This window comes from Oncorhynchus nerka, linkage group LG18, assembly GCF_034236695.1.
Source record: "Oncorhynchus nerka isolate Pitt River linkage group LG18, Oner_Uvic_2.0, whole genome shotgun sequence".
Taxonomy (NCBI): domain Eukaryota; kingdom Metazoa; phylum Chordata; class Actinopteri; order Salmoniformes; family Salmonidae; genus Oncorhynchus; species Oncorhynchus nerka.
The window spans coordinates 9,072,811-9,090,710 of NC_088413.1; the positions used below are offsets into that span (position 1 = coordinate 9,072,811).

Below are 17,900 nucleotides of genomic sequence, written 5' to 3' on the forward strand. Positions count from 1 at the left end.
CTGGCAGTCTGTATTGAATATGGAACGTTCTCTTTCTGGCAGTCTGTATTGAATATGGAACGTTCTCTTTCTGGCAGTCTGTAGTGAATATGGAACGTTCTCTTTCTGGCAGTCTGTATTGAATATGGAATGTCTCTTTCTGGCAGTCTGTAGTGAATATGGAACGTCTCTTTCTGGCAGTCTGTATTGAATATGGAATGTCTCTTTCTGGCAGTCTGTATTGTAGTGAATATGGAACGTTCTCTTTCTGGCAGTCTGTATTGAATATGGAACGTTCTCTTTCTGGCAGTCTGTATTGATATGGAACGTTCTCTTTCTGGCAGTCTGTATTGAATATGGAATGTTCTCTTTCTGGCAGTCTGTAGTGAATATGGAACGTTCTCTTTCTGGCAGTCTGTATTGAATATGGAATGTTCTCTTTCTGGCAGTCTGTAGTGAATATGGAATGTTCTCTTTCTGGCAGTCTGTATTGATATGGAATGTTCTCTTTCTGGCAGTCTGTATTGAATATGGAACGTTCTCTTTCTGGCAGTCTGTATTGTATTGAATATGGAATGTTCTCTTTCTGGCAGTCTGTATTGAATATGGAACGTTCTCTTTCTGGCAGTCTGTATTGTAGTGAATATGGAATGTTCTCTTTCTGGCAGTCTGTATTGTAGTGAATACGGAACGTTCTCTTTCTGGCAGTCTGTATTGTAGTGAATATGGAACGTTCTCTTTCTGGCAGTCTGTATTGAATACGGAACATTCTCTTTCTGGCAGTCTGTATTGTAGTGAATACGGAACGTTCTCTTTCTGGCAGTCTGTATTGTAGTGAATATGGAACGTTCTCTTTCTGGCAGTCTGTATTGAATACGGAACATTCTCTTTCTGGCAGTCTGTATTGTAGTGAATACGGAACATTCTATTTTCAGCAGTTCTTATTTCCTCTGACTGACCATGTGGTCTTCCCCATGTAGACTGTGTTAGAGGATCTGTTGCGATGGGATAATGTGTGGTTGCGTTCTGTGTTTTTATGCTCCTTCCTGTATCGTCACCGCTAGGTTGCTATGGCGTTGCCACTGATGATGTCAGCGAGGACTGGTCGTGTGATCGCTGTGCGGACGGAACCTTGACGGCTGTAAGTAGCCAATCAGATTTGTTTCTTCTGTATGACAGCACTCTAATAGATGTTGTTGATTTGATAAGTCTATGAATATTTAATCATGATTGAAATGGATGGATGTAATCTCCCTCTCCCTCTTCTTTCTCTCTCTTTCCCAGGAGTGTTGTCTGTGTAATCTGAGAGGAGGCGCTCTGAAGAAAACTACAGATGACAAGTAAGGACAATTTATTAATGGCCCGTTAGTTATTATGGATGGCCCATTAGTTATTATGAATGGCCCATTCGTTCCAGTAGATTTGTCTTTGTGTCCTTAATACAGTAAAGGTCTGACTGTCTTTGTGTCCTTAATACAGTAAAGGTCTGACTGTCTTTGTGTCGTTATTACGGTAAAGGTCTGAGTCGTTAATACGGTAAAGGTCTGGCTGTCTTTGTGTCGTTAATACGGTAAAGATCTGTCTTTGTGTCGTTAATACGGTAAATGTCTGACTGTCTTTGTGTCGTTATTACGGTAAAGGTCTGACTGGCTTTGTGTCGTTATTACGGTAAAGGTCTGACTGTCTTTGTGTCGTTATTACGGTAAAGGTCTGACTGTCTTTGTGTCGTTAATACGGTAAAGGTCTGACTGGCTTTGTGTCGTTATTACGGTAAAGGTCTGACTGTCTTTGTCATTAATACGGTAAAGGTCTGACTGTCATTATTACGGTAAAGGTCTGTGTCGTTAATACGGTAAAGGTCTGACTGTCTTTGTGTCGTTATTACGGTAAAGGTCTGACTGTCTTTGTGTCGTTATTACGGTAAAGGTCTGTCTTTGTGTCGTTATTACGGTAAAGGTCTGACTGTCGTTAATACGGTAAAGGTCTGACTGTCTTTGTGTCGTTAATACGGTAAAGGTCTGACTGTCTTTGTGTCATTATTACGGTAAAGGTCTGAGTCGTTAATACGGTAAAGGTCTGACTGTCTTTGTGTCATTATTACGGTAAAGGTCTGACTGTCTTTGTGTCGTTATTACGGTAAAGGTCTGAGTCGTTAATACGGTAAAGGTCTGAGTCGTTAATACGGTAAAGGTCTGACTGTCTTTGTGTCGTTATTACGGTAAAGGTCTGACTGGCTTTGTGTCCTTAATACGGTAAAGGTCTGAGTCGTTATTACGGTAAAGGTCTGAATGTCTTTGTGTCGTTATTACGGTAAAGATCTGAGTCGTTAATACGGTAAAGGTCTGACTGTCTTTGTGTCGTTATTACGGTAAAGGTCTGGCTGTCTTTGTGTCGTTAATACGGTAAAGATCTGTCTTTGTGTCGTTAATACGGTAAATGTCTGACTGTCTTTGTGTCGTTATTACGGTAAAGGTCTGACTGGCTTTGTGTCGTTATTACGGTAAAGGTCTGACTGTCTTTGTGTCGTTATTACGGTAAAGGTCTGACTGTCTTTGTGTCGTTAATACGGTAAAGGTCTGACTGGCTTTGTGTCGTTATTACGGTAAAGGTCTGACTGTCTTTGTCATTAATACGGTAAAGGTCTGACTGTCATTATTACGGTAAAGGTCTGTGTCGTTAATACGGTAAAGGTCTGACTGTCTTTGTGTCGTTATTACGGTAAAGGTCTGACTGTCTTTGTGTCGTTATTACGGTAAAGGTCTGTCTTTGTGTCGTTATTACGGTAAAGGTCTGACTGTCGTTAATACGGTAAAGGTCTGACTGTCTTTGTGTCGTTAATACGGTAAAGGTCTGACTGTCTTTGTGTCATTATTACGGTAAAGGTCTGAGTCGTTAATACGGTAAAGGTCTGACTGTCTTTGTGTCATTATTACGGTAAAGGTCTGACTGTCTTTGTGTCGTTATTACGGTAAAGGTCTGAGTCGTTAATACGGTAAAGGTCTGAGTCGTTAATACGGTAAAGGTCTGACTGTCTTTGTGTCGTTATTACGGTAAAGGTCTGACTGGCTTTGTGTCCTTAATACGGTAAAGGTCTGAGTCGTTATTACGGTAAAGGTCTGAATGTCTTTGTGTCGTTATTACGGTAAAGATCTGAGTCGTTAATACGGTAAAGGTCTGACTGTCTTTGTGTCGTTATTACGGTAAAGGTCTGGCTGTCTTTTTTTTGACACTTTTGCTATTTTTTCTATCTGTGCCTTTTTGAAGTTTCAATCCTTATTGACTGTTATGTGATTTTGGGATAAAATAATGAAAGTGTGTTTGTGTGTGTAGGTGGGCCCACGTGATGTGTGCAGTAGCTCTGTCAGAGGTCTGGTTCAGGGATGAGGTCAGGAGGAGTCCCATTGATATCAGCAGGATACCCATGCAGAGATACAAACTGGTGAGAACACACACACACACACACACATACACACACACACACACACAATCACACACACACAATCACACAATCACACACACACACACACACACAATCACACACACACAATCACACACACAATCACACAATCACACACACACACACACAATCACACAATCACACACACACACACACAATCACACACACACAATCACACACAATCACACACACACACAATCACACACAATCACACACACACACAATCACACACACACACAATCTCACACACACAATCTCACACACACACACACACACAATCTCACACACACACACACACACACACACAATCACACACACAATCACACACACACACACACACACACACAATCACACACACAATCACACACACACACACACACAATCACACAATCACACAAACTCACACACACACACACACACACACACAATCACACACACACAATCACACAATCACACACACACAATCACACAAACTCACACACACACACACACAATCTCACTCACACAAACTCACACACACACACACACACACACAATCTCACACACACACACACAAATCACACACACACACACAATCACACACACACACACAATCACACACACACACAATCACACACACACACACACACACACACACAATCACACACACAATCACACACACACACACACACACACACACACACACACAATCACACACAATCACACACACACACACACACACACACACACACACACAATCTCACACACACACACACAATCTCACAATCACACACACACACACACAATCTCACATACACACACACACAATCACACAATCTCACTCACACACACACAATCACACAATCTCACACACACACACACACAGAGGAATTCCCAGGTCCTAGTAGAATAGTTCTAATTAAGTGTTCGGTGGTAATTAAACCAATCAACAGTGGATAATGAGCTCCTGTGTGAGAGAGAATGGGTGTGTGTGTGTCTGTGTGTCTGCGTCTCTGTGTGTGTGTCTGTGTGTGTGTGTGTGTGTCTACGTCTGTGTGTGTCTACGTCTGTGTGTGTGTGCGTCTGTGTGTGTGTGTGTGATTGTTTGTGTGTGTGTGTGTGTGATTTCAGTGATGAGTAGGGAGAGACTGAGGGTGGCGCTGACACACCTCTCTCTCCATGCAGTCGTTCGTTCATTCTTTCTTTCAGTTTGCTGACATTGGACCCCCCCTGCAACCCTACACATTCATAATTTAGACACACACACACACACACACACACACACACACAGATAAACCCGTTGTCCTCACAGCAGTGCAGCAACACATGTATAATTTACTGTGTGGAGGTTGTTTAAGCAAGGCTCCACACAGCCTGCAGGCTGGGCCCAAATACACTCAGGAGAGGAGAGAGGGAGGGGGGGAGGAGGAGAGGAGGGGAGGGGAGGAGGAGAGGAGAGGAGAGGAGGGGAGGAGGAGAGGAGGGGAGGGGAGGAGGAGAGGAGAGGAGAAAGTGGGTTACACACGTCCCAATAATCTCTACTTCCTCCTGGGTGGTAGTGGCGATTGGCGCCGAACATTTTCGAGGCCTTCCTCTTGGCAGACGGTGTCTTGTGGTTGCCAATTTCCTGCAAATTTGACTCCTTTTGCCATAATTTATGTTATGAGTTACTCAAACATAACTAAATGAAGGGTGGTGCCCCGTGACATTTTGGGGAATGTTAGATTCCTCCGACGGTCTAGTTTTAATTTATTTTGGAGGTTGTTCGTTCTCAAAGAGGATCTTATGGCTCCAGGATCTTATGGCTCCAGGATTTTATGGCTCCAGTATCTTATGGCTCCAGTATCTTTTGGTCCAGTATATTTTGGTCGTACTTTAGATCAGGGATTAAGCCGTTTTAAATTTACACTGAAAACGTTTTACCATTCAGATTTAGTTTTTTGGAGTGGCGGTTCTTTGTTGCTAAATGAACGTAGGGGAAACACTGCATATGTAAGGGGAGGGTGGGGGGGGGGGCTGCCTTAATTGACATCCACATCATCGGAGAACAGTGGGTTAACTGCCTTGTCTTCTATGTTAACTAACTATAGGGTTTAATCTGATATTTATTCTTCTATGTTAACTAACTATAGGGTTTAATCTGATGATATTTAGTCTTCTATGTTAACTAACTATAGGGTTTAATCTGATATTTAGTCTTCTATGTTAACTAACTATAGGGTTTAATCTGATGATGATATTTAGTCTACTATGTTAACTAACTATAGGGTTTAATCTGATGATATTTAGTCTTCTATGTTAACTAACTATAGGGTTTAATCTGATTATATTTAGTCTTCTATGTTAACTAACTATAGGGTTTAATCTGATGATATTTAGTCTACTATGTTAACTAACTATAGGGTTTAATCTGATGATATTTAGTCTTCTATGTTAACTAACTATAGGGTTTAATCTGATATTTAGTCTTCTATGTTAACTAACTATAGGGTTTAATCTGATGATATTTAGTCTTCTATGTTAACTAACTATAGGGGTTTAATCTGATTATATTTAGTCTTCTATGTTAACTAACTATAGGGTTTAATCTGTTGATGATATTTAGTCTACTATGTTAACTAACTATAGGGTTTAATCTGATGATGATATTTAGTCTACTATGTTAACTAACTATAGGGTTTAATCTGATGATATTTAGTCTTCTATGTTAACTAACTATAGGGTTTAATCTGATGATGATATTTATTCTTCTATGTTAACTAACTATAGGGGTTTAATCTGATGATATTTAGTCTTCTATGTTAACTAACTATAGGGTTTAATTTGTCATGATGTAACCCTATAGTTGATTCAGTCAGTTGAGTTGATTCTCTGTGGAAGAGTTGATTCTCTGTGGAAGAGTTGATTCTCTGTAGAAGAGTTGATTCTCTGTAGAAGAGTTGATTTAGTCAGTGGAGTTGATTCTCTGTAGCAGAGTTGATTTCAGTCAGTTGAGTTGATTCTCTGTAGAAGAGTTGATTTAGTCAGTGGAGTTGATTCTCTGTAGCAGAGTTTATTTCAGTCAGTGGAGTTGATTCTCTGTAGAAGAGTTGATTCTCTGTAGAAGAGTTGATTCTCTGTAGAAGAGTTGATTTAGTCAGTGGAGTTGATTCTCTGTAGAAGAGTTTATTTCAGTCAGTGGAGTTGATTCTCTGTAGAAGAGTTGATTTCAGTCAGTGGAGTTGATTCTCTGTGGAAGAGTTGATTCTCTGTAGAAGAGTTGATTCTCTGTAGAAGAGTTGATTCTCTGTAGAAGAGTTGATTTAGTCAGTGGAGTTGATTCTCTGTAGCAGAGTTGATTTCAGTCAGTTGAGTTGATTCTCTGTAGAAGAGTTGATTTCAGTCAGTGGAGTTGATTCTCTGTAGAAGAGTTGATTTGGTCAGTTGAGTTGATTCTCTCTCTCTCTCTCTCTCTTTGTAGAAGTGTATCTACTGCCGTAAGCGGTGTGTGAGGCGTGGCCAGGGTGGGGGAGGGGCATGTATCCAGTGTTCGTGCGGTCGATGTCCCACCTCCTTCCACGTTACCTGTGCCCACGCCGCCGGGGTCACCATGGAGCCGGACGAGTGGCCTTACGTGGTGTCAATCACCTGCCACAGGCACCAATCACGGAGCTCGTCTGCTGTGAGTACTCAGAGCGGCTCGGCTTCGGTCCCTCCCACCACAGTAGGTAACACACACACACCAAGTAGACACACACGCACACGGAAGCATAGACCGACACACACACACCAAGTAGACATAGACACACACACCAAGTAGACATAGACACACACACCAAGTAGACATAGACACACACACACACACCAAGTAGACATAGACACACACACACCAAGTAGACATAGACACACACACACACACCAAGTAGACATAGACACACACACACACACAAGTAGACATAGACACACACACACACACCAAGTAGACATAGACACACACACACACACACACCAAGTAGACATAGACACACACACACACACACACCAAGTAGACATAGACACACACACACACACACACACCAAGTAGACATAGACACACACACACACACCAAGTAGGCATAGACACACACACACACACCAAGTAGGCATAGACACACACACACCAAGTAGGCATAGACACACACACACCAAGTAGACATAGACACACACACACACCAAGTAGACATAGACACACACACACACCAAGTAGACATAGACACACACACACACCAAGTAGACATAGACACACACACACACCAAGTAGACATAGACACACACACACACCAAGTAGACATAGACACACACACACACCAAGTAGACATAGACACACACACACACCAAGTAGACATAGACACACACACACACCAAGTAGACATAGACACACACACACCAAGTAGACATAGACACACACACACACACACCAAGTAGGCATAGACACACACACACCAAGTAGGCATAGACACACACACACCAAGTAGACATAGACACACACACACACCAAGTAGACATAGACACACACACACACCAAGTAGACATAGACACACACACACACCAAGTAGACATAGACACACACACACACCAAGTAGACATAGACACACACACACACCAAGTAGGCATAGACACACACACACACCAAGTAGGCATAGACACACACACACCAAGTAGACATAGACACACACACACACCAAGTAGACATAGACACACACACACACCAAGTAGACATAGACACACACACACACCAAGTAGACATAGACACACACACACACCAAGTAGACATAGACACACACACACACCAAGTAGACATAGACACACACACACACCAAGTAGACATAGACACACACACACACACACACACCAAGTAGACATAGACACACACACACACCAAGTAGGCATAGACACACACACACCAAGTAGGCATAGACACACACACACCAAGTAGACATAGACAACACACACACCAAGTAGACATAGACACACACACACACCAAGTAGACATAGACACACACACACACCAAGTAGACATAGACACACACACACACCAAGTAGACATAGACACACACACACACACACCAAGTAGACATAGACACACCTACATCACGGTCCATCTCAACCCCGCTGAACAGTTCCATTTTCTTAACCAACTCACTTTATTTGTCTTTTCCCAATGCCAGCTTTGAGGCTTGGTTACCATAGAAATCTGAGGCTTGGTTACCATAGAAATCTGAGGCTTGGTTACCATGGAGCTTTGAGGCTTGGTTACCATAGAAATCTGAGGCTTGGTTACCATGGAGCTTTGAGGCTTGGTTACCATAGAAATCTGAGGCTTGGTTACCATGGAGCTTTGAGGCTTGGTTACCATGGAGCTTTGAGGCTTGGTTACCATGGAGCTTTGAGGCTTGGTTACCATGGAGCTTTGAGGCTTGGTTACCATGGAGCTTTGAGGCTTGGTTACCATGGAGCTTTGAGGCTTGGTAACCATGGAGCTTTGAGGCTTGGTTACAAATATAACTTTCTGCTAGTGACACACTGGTCTTTCATCCTCAGCCAGACGGTGATATCTCTCTTTCCTTCCATCTCTCTCTCTCTCTCAGCAGCGTGCAGCGTTTCAGAAGGACATCGTCCTGGGTCAGACCGTCATCTCCAAACACAAGAACCTGCGGTACTACAGTTCAAAGGTCACCCAGGTGACCTCCCAGACCTTCTATGAGGTCATGTTTGATGACGGATCCTTCAGCAACGACACCTACCCAGAGGACATAGTGGTGAGGAGGGATACACACACACACACACACACACCCAGAGGACATAGTGGTGAGGAAGGATACACACACCCGGAGGACATAGTGGTGAGGAAGGATACACACACCTACCCAGAGGACATAGTGGTGAGGAGGGACAACCCCCCCCACCCAGAGGACAGAATGGTGTATAGGGAACCCCCCCCCCCCCACCCAGAGGACATAGTGGTGAGTATGGACATTCCCCCCCACCCAGAGGACAGAGTGGTGAGTAGGGACAACCCCCCCCCCCACCCAGAGGACATAGTGGTGAGGAGGGACAACCCACCCCCACCCAGAGGACAGAGTGGTGAGGACAGAGTGGTGGTGAGGGAGGGACCCCCCCCTCCCAGAGGACATAGTGGTGAGGAGGGACAACCCCCCCCCACCCAGAGGACATAGTGGTGATGAGGGACAACCCCCCACCCCCCACCCAGAGGACATAGTGGTGAGTAGGGACAACCCCCCCCACCCAGAGGACATAGTGGTGATGAGGGACACCCCATTGAGCTCCTCTCTCCTGTCCTCTCAGAGCCGGGACTGTGCCTGTCTCGGTCCTCCAGAAGTAGGGGAGGCTGTGCAGGTGAAGTGGCCTGATGGACTCTTCTATGGAGCCAAATACCAGGGATCCAACACCTCGCATATGTACCAGGTACACATACATACACACACACACACACACATACACACATACATACACACATACACACATACATACATATACACACACACACACACACACATACACACATACACACACACATACACACACACATACATACACACATACACACATACATACATACATACATACACACATACATACATACATACACACATACATACATACATATACACACACACACAGCAGAGACACACACATACATACATACATACATATACACACACACACAGCAGAGACACACACATACACACACACACATACATACATACATACATACATATATACACACATACACACACACACACTGCAGAGGCACATACACACAGCAGAGGCACACACATACAGTACCAGTCTAAAGTTTGAACACTCCTACTCATTCATGGGTTTTTCTTTATTTTGACTATGTTCTACATTGTAGAATAATAATGAAGACATCAGAACTATGAAATAACACATATGGAATCATGTAGTAACCAAAACAATGTTAAACAAATCAAAATATATGTTATATTTGAGATTCTTCAAAGTAGTTACCCTTTGCCTCGATGACAGCTTTGCACACTCATGGCGTTCTCTCAACCAGCTTCATGGTAGTCTCACCCGGAATGCATTTCAATGAACAGGTGTGCCTTGTTAAAAGTAAATTTGTGGAATTTCTTACCTCAACTTCTCTAGGGGGTGTGGGACGGTAGCGTCCCACCTGGCCAACATCCAGTGAAATTGCAGAGCGCCAAATTCAAAAATAGAAATACTCGTTATAAAAATGTATAAAACATACAAGTGTTATACATCGGTTTAAAGATTAACTTCTTGTTAATCCAACCACGGTGTCAGATTTCAAAAAGGCTTTACGGCGAAAGCATACCATGCGATAATCTGAGAACAGCGCACAGCAGACAAATCATTACAAACAGTAACCAGCCAAGTAGAGGAGATACGCAAGTCAGAAATAGAGATAAAATGAATCACTTACCTTTGATGATCTTCATATGGTTGCGCACTCACAAGATTCCCATTTACGCAATAAATGTTTGTTTTATTCGATAAAGTACCTCTTTATATCCAAAAACCTCTGTTTTGTTCAGTAATCCACAGGATCAAAGGCAGTCACAACAGGCAAACGAAAAATCAGAAAAGTATCAGTAAAGTTTGTAGAAACATGTCTTACGATGTTTATAATCAATCCTCAGGTTGTTTTTAGTCATAATAATCAATCATATTTCAACCGGACAAAAGCTTCGTCAATATAAAAGGAAACAAGAAAGGCTCTCAGTCGCGAGCATGAAAAACCTCTGGGACACGGCAGGGTCCACTCATTCAGAGTGGTCTTACTCCCTCATTTTTCAGAATACAAGCCTGAAACAATTTCTAAAGACTGTTGACACCTAGTGGAAGCCATAGGAAGTGCAATTTAAGTCCTAAATCAATGGAATTTGTATAGGCAGTCAATGGAAAACTACAAACATAAAAAAAATCCCACTTCCTGGATGGATTTTCCTCAGGTTTTCGCCTGCCATTTAGTTCTGTTATACTCACAGACATTATTATAATAGTTTTAGAAACTTTGGAGTGTTTTCTATCCAAATATACTAATTATATACATATCCTAGCTTCTGGACCTGAGTAGCAGGCAGTTTACTTTGGGCACGCTTTTCATCCGGAGGTGAAAATAGTGCCCCCTACCCCTTGTGAGGTTAATGCGTTTGAGCCAATCTGTTAGGGGTGGTATACATAAGACAGCCCTATTTGGTAAAAGACCAAGTCCATATTATGGCAAGAACAGCTCAAATAAGCAAAGAGAAATAACAGTCCATCATTACTTTAAGACATGAAGGTCAGTCAGTTCAGAAAATTAAGAACTTTGAAAGTTTCTTCAAGAGCAGTCGCAAAAACCATCGAGCGCTATGATGAAACTGGCCCTCATGAGGACCCCCACAGGAAAGGAAGACCCAGAGTTCCCTCTGCTGCAGAGGATACGTTCATTAGAGTTAACTGTCTCTCACGAGGACCGCCACAGGAAAAGAAGACCCAGAGTTACCTCTACTGCAGAGGATAAGTTCATTAGAGTTAACTGTCTCTCACGAGGACCGCCACAGGAAAGGAAGACCCAGAGTTACCTCTGCTGCAGAGGATAAGTTCATTAGAGTTAACTGTCTCTCACGAGGACCGCCACAGGAAAGGAAGACCCAGAGTTACCTCTACTGCAGAGGATAAGTTCATTAGAGTTAACTGTCTCTCACGAGGACCGCCACAGGAAAGACCCAGAGTTACCTCTGCTGCAGAGGATAAGTTCATTAGAGTTAACTGTCTCTCATGAGGACCACCACAGGAAAGACCCAGAGTTACCTCTGCTGCAGAGGATAAGTTCATTAGAGTTAACTGGCTCTCATGAGGACCACCACAGGAAAGACCCAGAGTTACCTCTGCTGCAGAGGATAAGTTCATTAGAGTTAACTGTCTCTCATGAGGACCACCACAGGAAAGGAAGACCCAGAGTTACCTCTGCTGCAGAGGATAAGTTCATTAGAGTTAACTGGCTCTCATGAGGACCACCACAGGAAAGGAAGACCCAGAGTTACCTCTGCTGCAGAGGATAAGTTCATTAGAGTTAACTGTCTCAGATTGCACACAGACACAGGGCAGCCGTTACATACAGGTGTTAGACCAGAACCAGAACCAAGACAGGACACACTGCAGCCATACAGGTGTTAGACCAGAACCAGAACCAAGACAGGACACAGGGCAGCCGTTACATACAGGTGTTAGACCAGAACCAGAACCAAGACAGGACACACTGCAGCCATTACATACAGGTGTTAGACTAGAACCAGAACCAAGACAGGACACACTGCAGCCATTACATACAGGTGTTGGACCAGAACCAGAACCAAGACAGGACACACTGCAGCCATTACATACAGGTGTTAGACCAGAACCAAGACACACTGCAGCCGTTACATACAGGTGTTAGACCAGAACCAGAACCAAGACAGGACACACTGCAGCCATTACATACAGGTGTTAGACCAGAACCAAGACAGGACACACTGCAGCTGTTACATAAAGGTGTTAGACCAGAACCAAGACAGGACACAGGGCAGCCGTTACATACAGGTGTTAGACCAGAACCAGAACCAAGACAGGACACAGGGCAGCCGTTACATACAGGTGTTAGACCAGAACCAAGACTGGACACAGGGCAGCCGTTACATACAGGTGTCAGACCAGAACCAGAACCAAGACAGGACACAGGGCAGTAAACGGAACTCACTCAACTTTGTCATCTTTAGTCCCCTGAACTCGGTGACTTTAACCAGTCTGTAAGTTCTACGTAGAGAGAAAGAGAGAGACTGGCAAAGAGAGGGGGAGGATTGAGAAAACAGATGGGGAGAGAGAGAGGGAGAGCGTGAGAGATGATGGAGGAGAATGAGGTGGCGATGATCTGCATTATTTAAACATGATGAAATATTCACCAAGTCAAGATGGTGGAGAAACAACCACTTAAGTCTCCAGTTTGGTTTAGTTCTCTCTCTGTGGGAACGCGTGTTATGTTGCACAACTGCCTCTGACGCACGGGGGCTGCTCTGTGACGACGCTTTAGAAAAGTGTTAACGGGGAAAGAAAAACCTTCCTCCACACGTTAAGGTGGAGAGAGATGGGGTGAGGTGACGAGAGTTGGGTTAAGGTGGAGAGAGGTGGGTTGAGGTGGTGGAGAGAGGTGGAGAGAGGTGGGTTAAGGTGGAGAGAAGTGGGGTGAGGTGGAGAGAGGTGGAGAGAGGTGGGTTGAGGTGGAGAGAGGTGGGTTAAGGTGGAGAGAGGTGGGTTGAGGTGGAGAGAGGTGGGTTAAGGTGGAGAGAGGTGGAGAGAGGTGGGTTAAGGTGGAGAGAGGTGGGTTGAGGTGGAGAGAGGTGGTTGAGGTGGAGAGAGGTGGGTTGAGGTGGAGAGAGGTGGGTGAGGTGACGAGAGTTGGGTTAAGGTGGAGAGAGAGGGAGAGAGGTGGGTTGAGGTGGGGAGAGGGTGGGTTGAGGTGGAGAGAGGGGGTTGAGGTGGAGAGAGGTGGAGAGAGGTGGGTTGAGGTGGAGAGAGGTGGGTTGAGGTGGAGAGAGGTGGGTTGAGGTGGAGAGAGGTGGGTTGAGGTGGAGAGAGGTGGGTTGAGGTGGAGAGAGGTGGGTTGAGGTGGGGAGAGGTGGGTTGAGGGAGAGAGGTGGGGTGAGGTGGGTTGAGGTGGAGAGAGATGGGGTGAGGTGGGGTGAGGTGGAGAGAAGTGGGGTGAGGTGACGAGAGTTGGGTTGAGAGGGGAGAGAGGTGGGTTGAGGTGGGTTGAGATGGGGAGAAGTGGGTTGAGGTGGGAGAGAGTTGGGTGAGAGGGAGAGAGAGGTGGGTTGAGGTGGGTTGAGATGGGGGAGAGAGGTGGGTTGAGGTGGAGTTGAGGTGGAGGTGGGTTGAGGTGGAGAGAGGTGGAGTTGAGGTGGGTTGAGGTGGAGAGAGGTGGGTTGAGGTGGAAGAGATGGGGTGAGGTGGGTTAAGGTGGAGAGAGAGGTGGGTTGAGGTGGAGAGAGGTGGGTTGAGGTGGAGAGAGGTGGGTTGAGGTGGAGAGAGGTGGAGGTGGAGAGAGGTGGGTTGAGGTGGAGAGAGATGGGGTGAGGTGGAGAGAGATGGGGGTGAGGTGGGTTAAGGTGGAGAGAGATGGGGGTGAGGTGACGAGAGTTGGGTTAAGGTGGAGAGAGGGAGAGAGGTGGGTTGAGGTGGGGAGAGGTGGGTTGAGGGAGAGAGGTGGGGAGAGGTGGGGTGAGGTGGAGAGAGATGAGGTGGGTTGAGGGAGAGAGGTGGGAGAGGTGGGGTGAGGTGGAGAGAAGTGGGGTTAGGTGACGAGAGTTGGGTTAAGGTGGAGAGAGAGGGAGAGAGGTGGGTTGAGGTGGGGAGAGGTGGGTTGAGATGGGGAGAAGTGGGTTGAGATGGGGAGAAGTGGGTTGAGGTGGAGAGAGGTGGGTTGAGGTGGAGAGAGGTGGGTTGAGGTGGGGAGAGGTGGGTTGAGGTGGAGAGAAGTGAGGTGACGAGAGGTGGGTTGAGATGGAGAGAGGTGGGTTGAGGTGGAGAGAGGTGGGTTGAGGTGGAGAGAGGTGGGTTGAGGTGGGGAGAGGTGGGGTGAGGTGACGAGAGTTGGGTTAAGGTGGAGAGAGGTGGGTTGAGGTGGGGTGGGGTGAGATGTCGAGAGTTGGGTTAAGGTGGAGAGAGGTGGGTTGAGATGGGGAGAGGTGGGTTGAGGTGGGTTGAGGTGGGTTGAGGTGGGTTGAGATGGGGAGAGGTGGGGAGAGGTGGGAGAGGTGGGTTGAGGTGACGAGAGTTGGGTTAAAGTGGAGAGAGGTGGGGACAGGTGGGGAGAGTTGGGTTAAGGTGGAGAGAGGTGGAGAGAAGTGGAGAGAGTTGGGGAGAGGTGGGTTGAGGTGGGGAGAAGTGGGGTGAGGTGGAGAGAAGTGGGTTAAGGTGGAGAGAGGTGGGGTGAGGTGGAGAGAAGTGGGTTAAGGTGGAGAGAGATGGGGTGAGGTGACGAGAGTTGGGTTGAGGTGGGGAGAGGTGGGGTGAGGTGGAGAGAAGTGAGGTGAGGTGGGTTAAGGTGGAGAGAGGTGGGTTGAGGTGGAGAGAGATGGGGTGAGGTGGGTTAAGGTGGAGAGAGGTGGGTTGAGGTGGAGAGAGATGGGTTGAGGTGGAGAGAGGTGGGTTGAGGTGGAGAGAGGTGGGTTGAGGTGGGGAGAGGTGGGGTGAGGTGACGAGAGTTGGGTTAAGGTGGAGAGAGGTGGGTTGAGGTGGAGAGAGGTGGGTTGAGGTGGAGAGAGGTGGAGAGAGGTGGGTTGAGGTGGAGAGAGGTGGGTTGAGGTGGAGAGAGGTGGGTGAGGTGGAGAGAGATGGGGTGAGGTGGGTTAAGGTGGAGAGAGGTGGGTTGAGGTGGAGAGAGATGGGGTGAGGTGGGTTGAGGTGGAGAGAGATGGGGTGAGGTGACGAGAGTTGGGTTAAGGTGGAGAGAGAGGGAGAGAGAGTGGGTTGAGGTGGAGAGAGGTGGGTTGAGATGGGGAGAGGTGGGTTGAGGGAGAGAGGTGGAGGGAGAGATGAGGTGGGTTGAGGGAGAGAGGTGGGGTGAGGTGGAGAGAAGTGGGGTTAGGTGACGAGAGTTGGGTTAAGGTGGAGAGAGGAGAGAGGAGAGGTGGGTTGAGAGGTGGAGGGGGGAGAGAGGTGGGTTGAGGTGAGAGAGGTGGGTTGAGAGAGAGGTGGGTTGAGGTGGAGAGAGGTGGGTTGAGGTGGAGAGAAGTGGGGTGAGGAGGTGGGTTGAGATGGAGAGAGGTGGGTTGAGGTGGAGAGAGGTGGGTTGAGGTGGAGAGTGGGTTGAGGTACTGAGGTGGGGTGGGGAGGTGAGAGAGAGTTGGGTTAAGGTGGAGAGAGGTGGGTTGAGGTGGGGTGGGGTGAGATGTGGAGAGTTGGGTTAAGGTGGAGAGAGGTGGGTTGAGATGGGGAGAGGGTGGGTTGAGGTGGGGAGAGAGGTGGGAGAGGGTGGGTTGAGGTGAGAGAGTTGGGTTAAAGTGGAGAGTGGGGACAGAGTGGGGAGAGTTGGGTTAAGGTGGAGAGAGGTGGAGAGAAGTGGAGAGAGTTGGGGGAGAGGTGGGTTGAGGTGGGGAGAAGTGGGGTGAGGTGGAGAGAAGTGGGTTAAGGTGGAGAGAGATGGGGGGGTGAGGTGAAGAGAAGGTGGGGTGAGGTGGAGAGAAGTGGGGTGAGATGTCGAGTTGGTGAGAGGTGGGTTAAGGTGGAGAGAGGTGAGGTGGACAGAGTGGGTTAAGGTGAGAGAAGTGGAGAGAGGTGGGTTGAGGTGGAGAGAGATGGGGTGAGGTGACGAGAGTTGGGTTAAGGTGGAGAGTTTGGTTGAGTTGGAGAGAGGTGGGTTGAGGTGGAGAGGTGCAGAGAGGTGGGGACAGGTGGGGAGAGTTGGGTTAAGGTGGAGAGAGGTGGAGAGAAGTGGAGAGAGTTGGGTTGAGGTGGGGAGAAGTGGGTTAAGGTGGAGAGAGATGTGGAGAGAAGTGGAGAGAGTTGGGGAGAGGTGGGTTGAGGTGGGGAGAAGTGGGTTAAGGTGGAGAGAGATGGGTTAAGGTGGGGAGAGGTGGGGGTGAGGTGGAGAGAGTGGGTGAGATGCTTGAGAGTTGGGTTAAGGTGGAGAGAGGTGGGTTGAGATGGGGGAGGTGGAGAGGTGGGTTGAGGTGGAGATGGGTTGAGGTGGAGAGGTGGGTGAGAGTGAGGTGGGTTGAGATGGGGAGAGGTGGGTTGAGAGGGGAAGGTGGGTTGAGGTGGAGAGAGGTGGGTTGAGGTGGGGGAGAGGTGGGTTGAGGTGGAGAGAGAGGGGTGGTGAGAGAGTGGGTTAAGGTGGATGGGGAGAGGTGGAGAGAGGTGGGGGAGAGGTGGGTTGAGGGAGAGAGGTGGGAAAGATGGGGTGAGGTGAGAGAGTTGGGTTGAGGTGGAGAGAGGTGGGTTGAGGTGGAGGTGGGTTGAGATGGGGAGAGGGGTTGAGGTGGAGAGAGGTGAGAGGTTAAGGGGAGAGGTGGGTTGAGAGGAGAGAGGTGGGTTGAGGTGGGGAGAGAGGGTGGGTGAGGTGGAGAGGTGGGGAGAGGTGGGTTGAGGATGGAGAGAGATGGGTTGAGGTGGAGGAGGTGGGTTAAGGTGGAGAGAGGTGGTTTTGGGTTGAAGGTGGAGAGAGGGGTTGGGTGGAGAGGTGGGTTGAGGTGGAGAGAGGTGGGTTGAGTTAAGGTGGAAGAGGGGGTTGAGGTGGAGAGATGGTGGGTGAGGTGAGGAGATGGGTTGAGGTGGAGAGAGATGGGGTTAAGGTGGAGGTTTGGGTTGGTTAGGTGGAGGAGAGTGGGTTGAGGTGGAGAGAGGTGGGTTGAGGTGGAGAGAGGTGGTGGGTGAGGTGGGAGAGAGGTGGGTTGAGGTGGAGAGGTGGGGTGAGGTGGGGTGAGAGGTGGGTTGGAGA

At 47.2% G+C, this 17,900-nt stretch overlaps 1 protein-coding gene across 1 annotated transcript in view; it reads left to right on the forward strand.

Annotated features, from left to right (window-relative positions):
• The window catches only part of LOC135561992 (uncharacterized), a 65,774-nt gene that overhangs the window by 20,731 nt on the left and 27,143 nt on the right, over positions 1–17,900 (forward strand). Inside the window, exons 10-15 of the mRNA XM_065004528.1 lie at positions 1,044–1,120; positions 1,264–1,319; positions 3,310–3,418; positions 6,876–7,076; positions 9,022–9,192; positions 9,740–9,859. Coding sequence (XP_064860600.1) covers positions 1,044–1,120; positions 1,264–1,319; positions 3,310–3,418; positions 6,876–7,076; positions 9,022–9,192; positions 9,740–9,859 — 734 coding nt within the window. The remainder of the gene's footprint in view (positions 1–1,043; positions 1,121–1,263; positions 1,320–3,309; positions 3,419–6,875; positions 7,077–9,021; positions 9,193–9,739; positions 9,860–17,900) is intronic.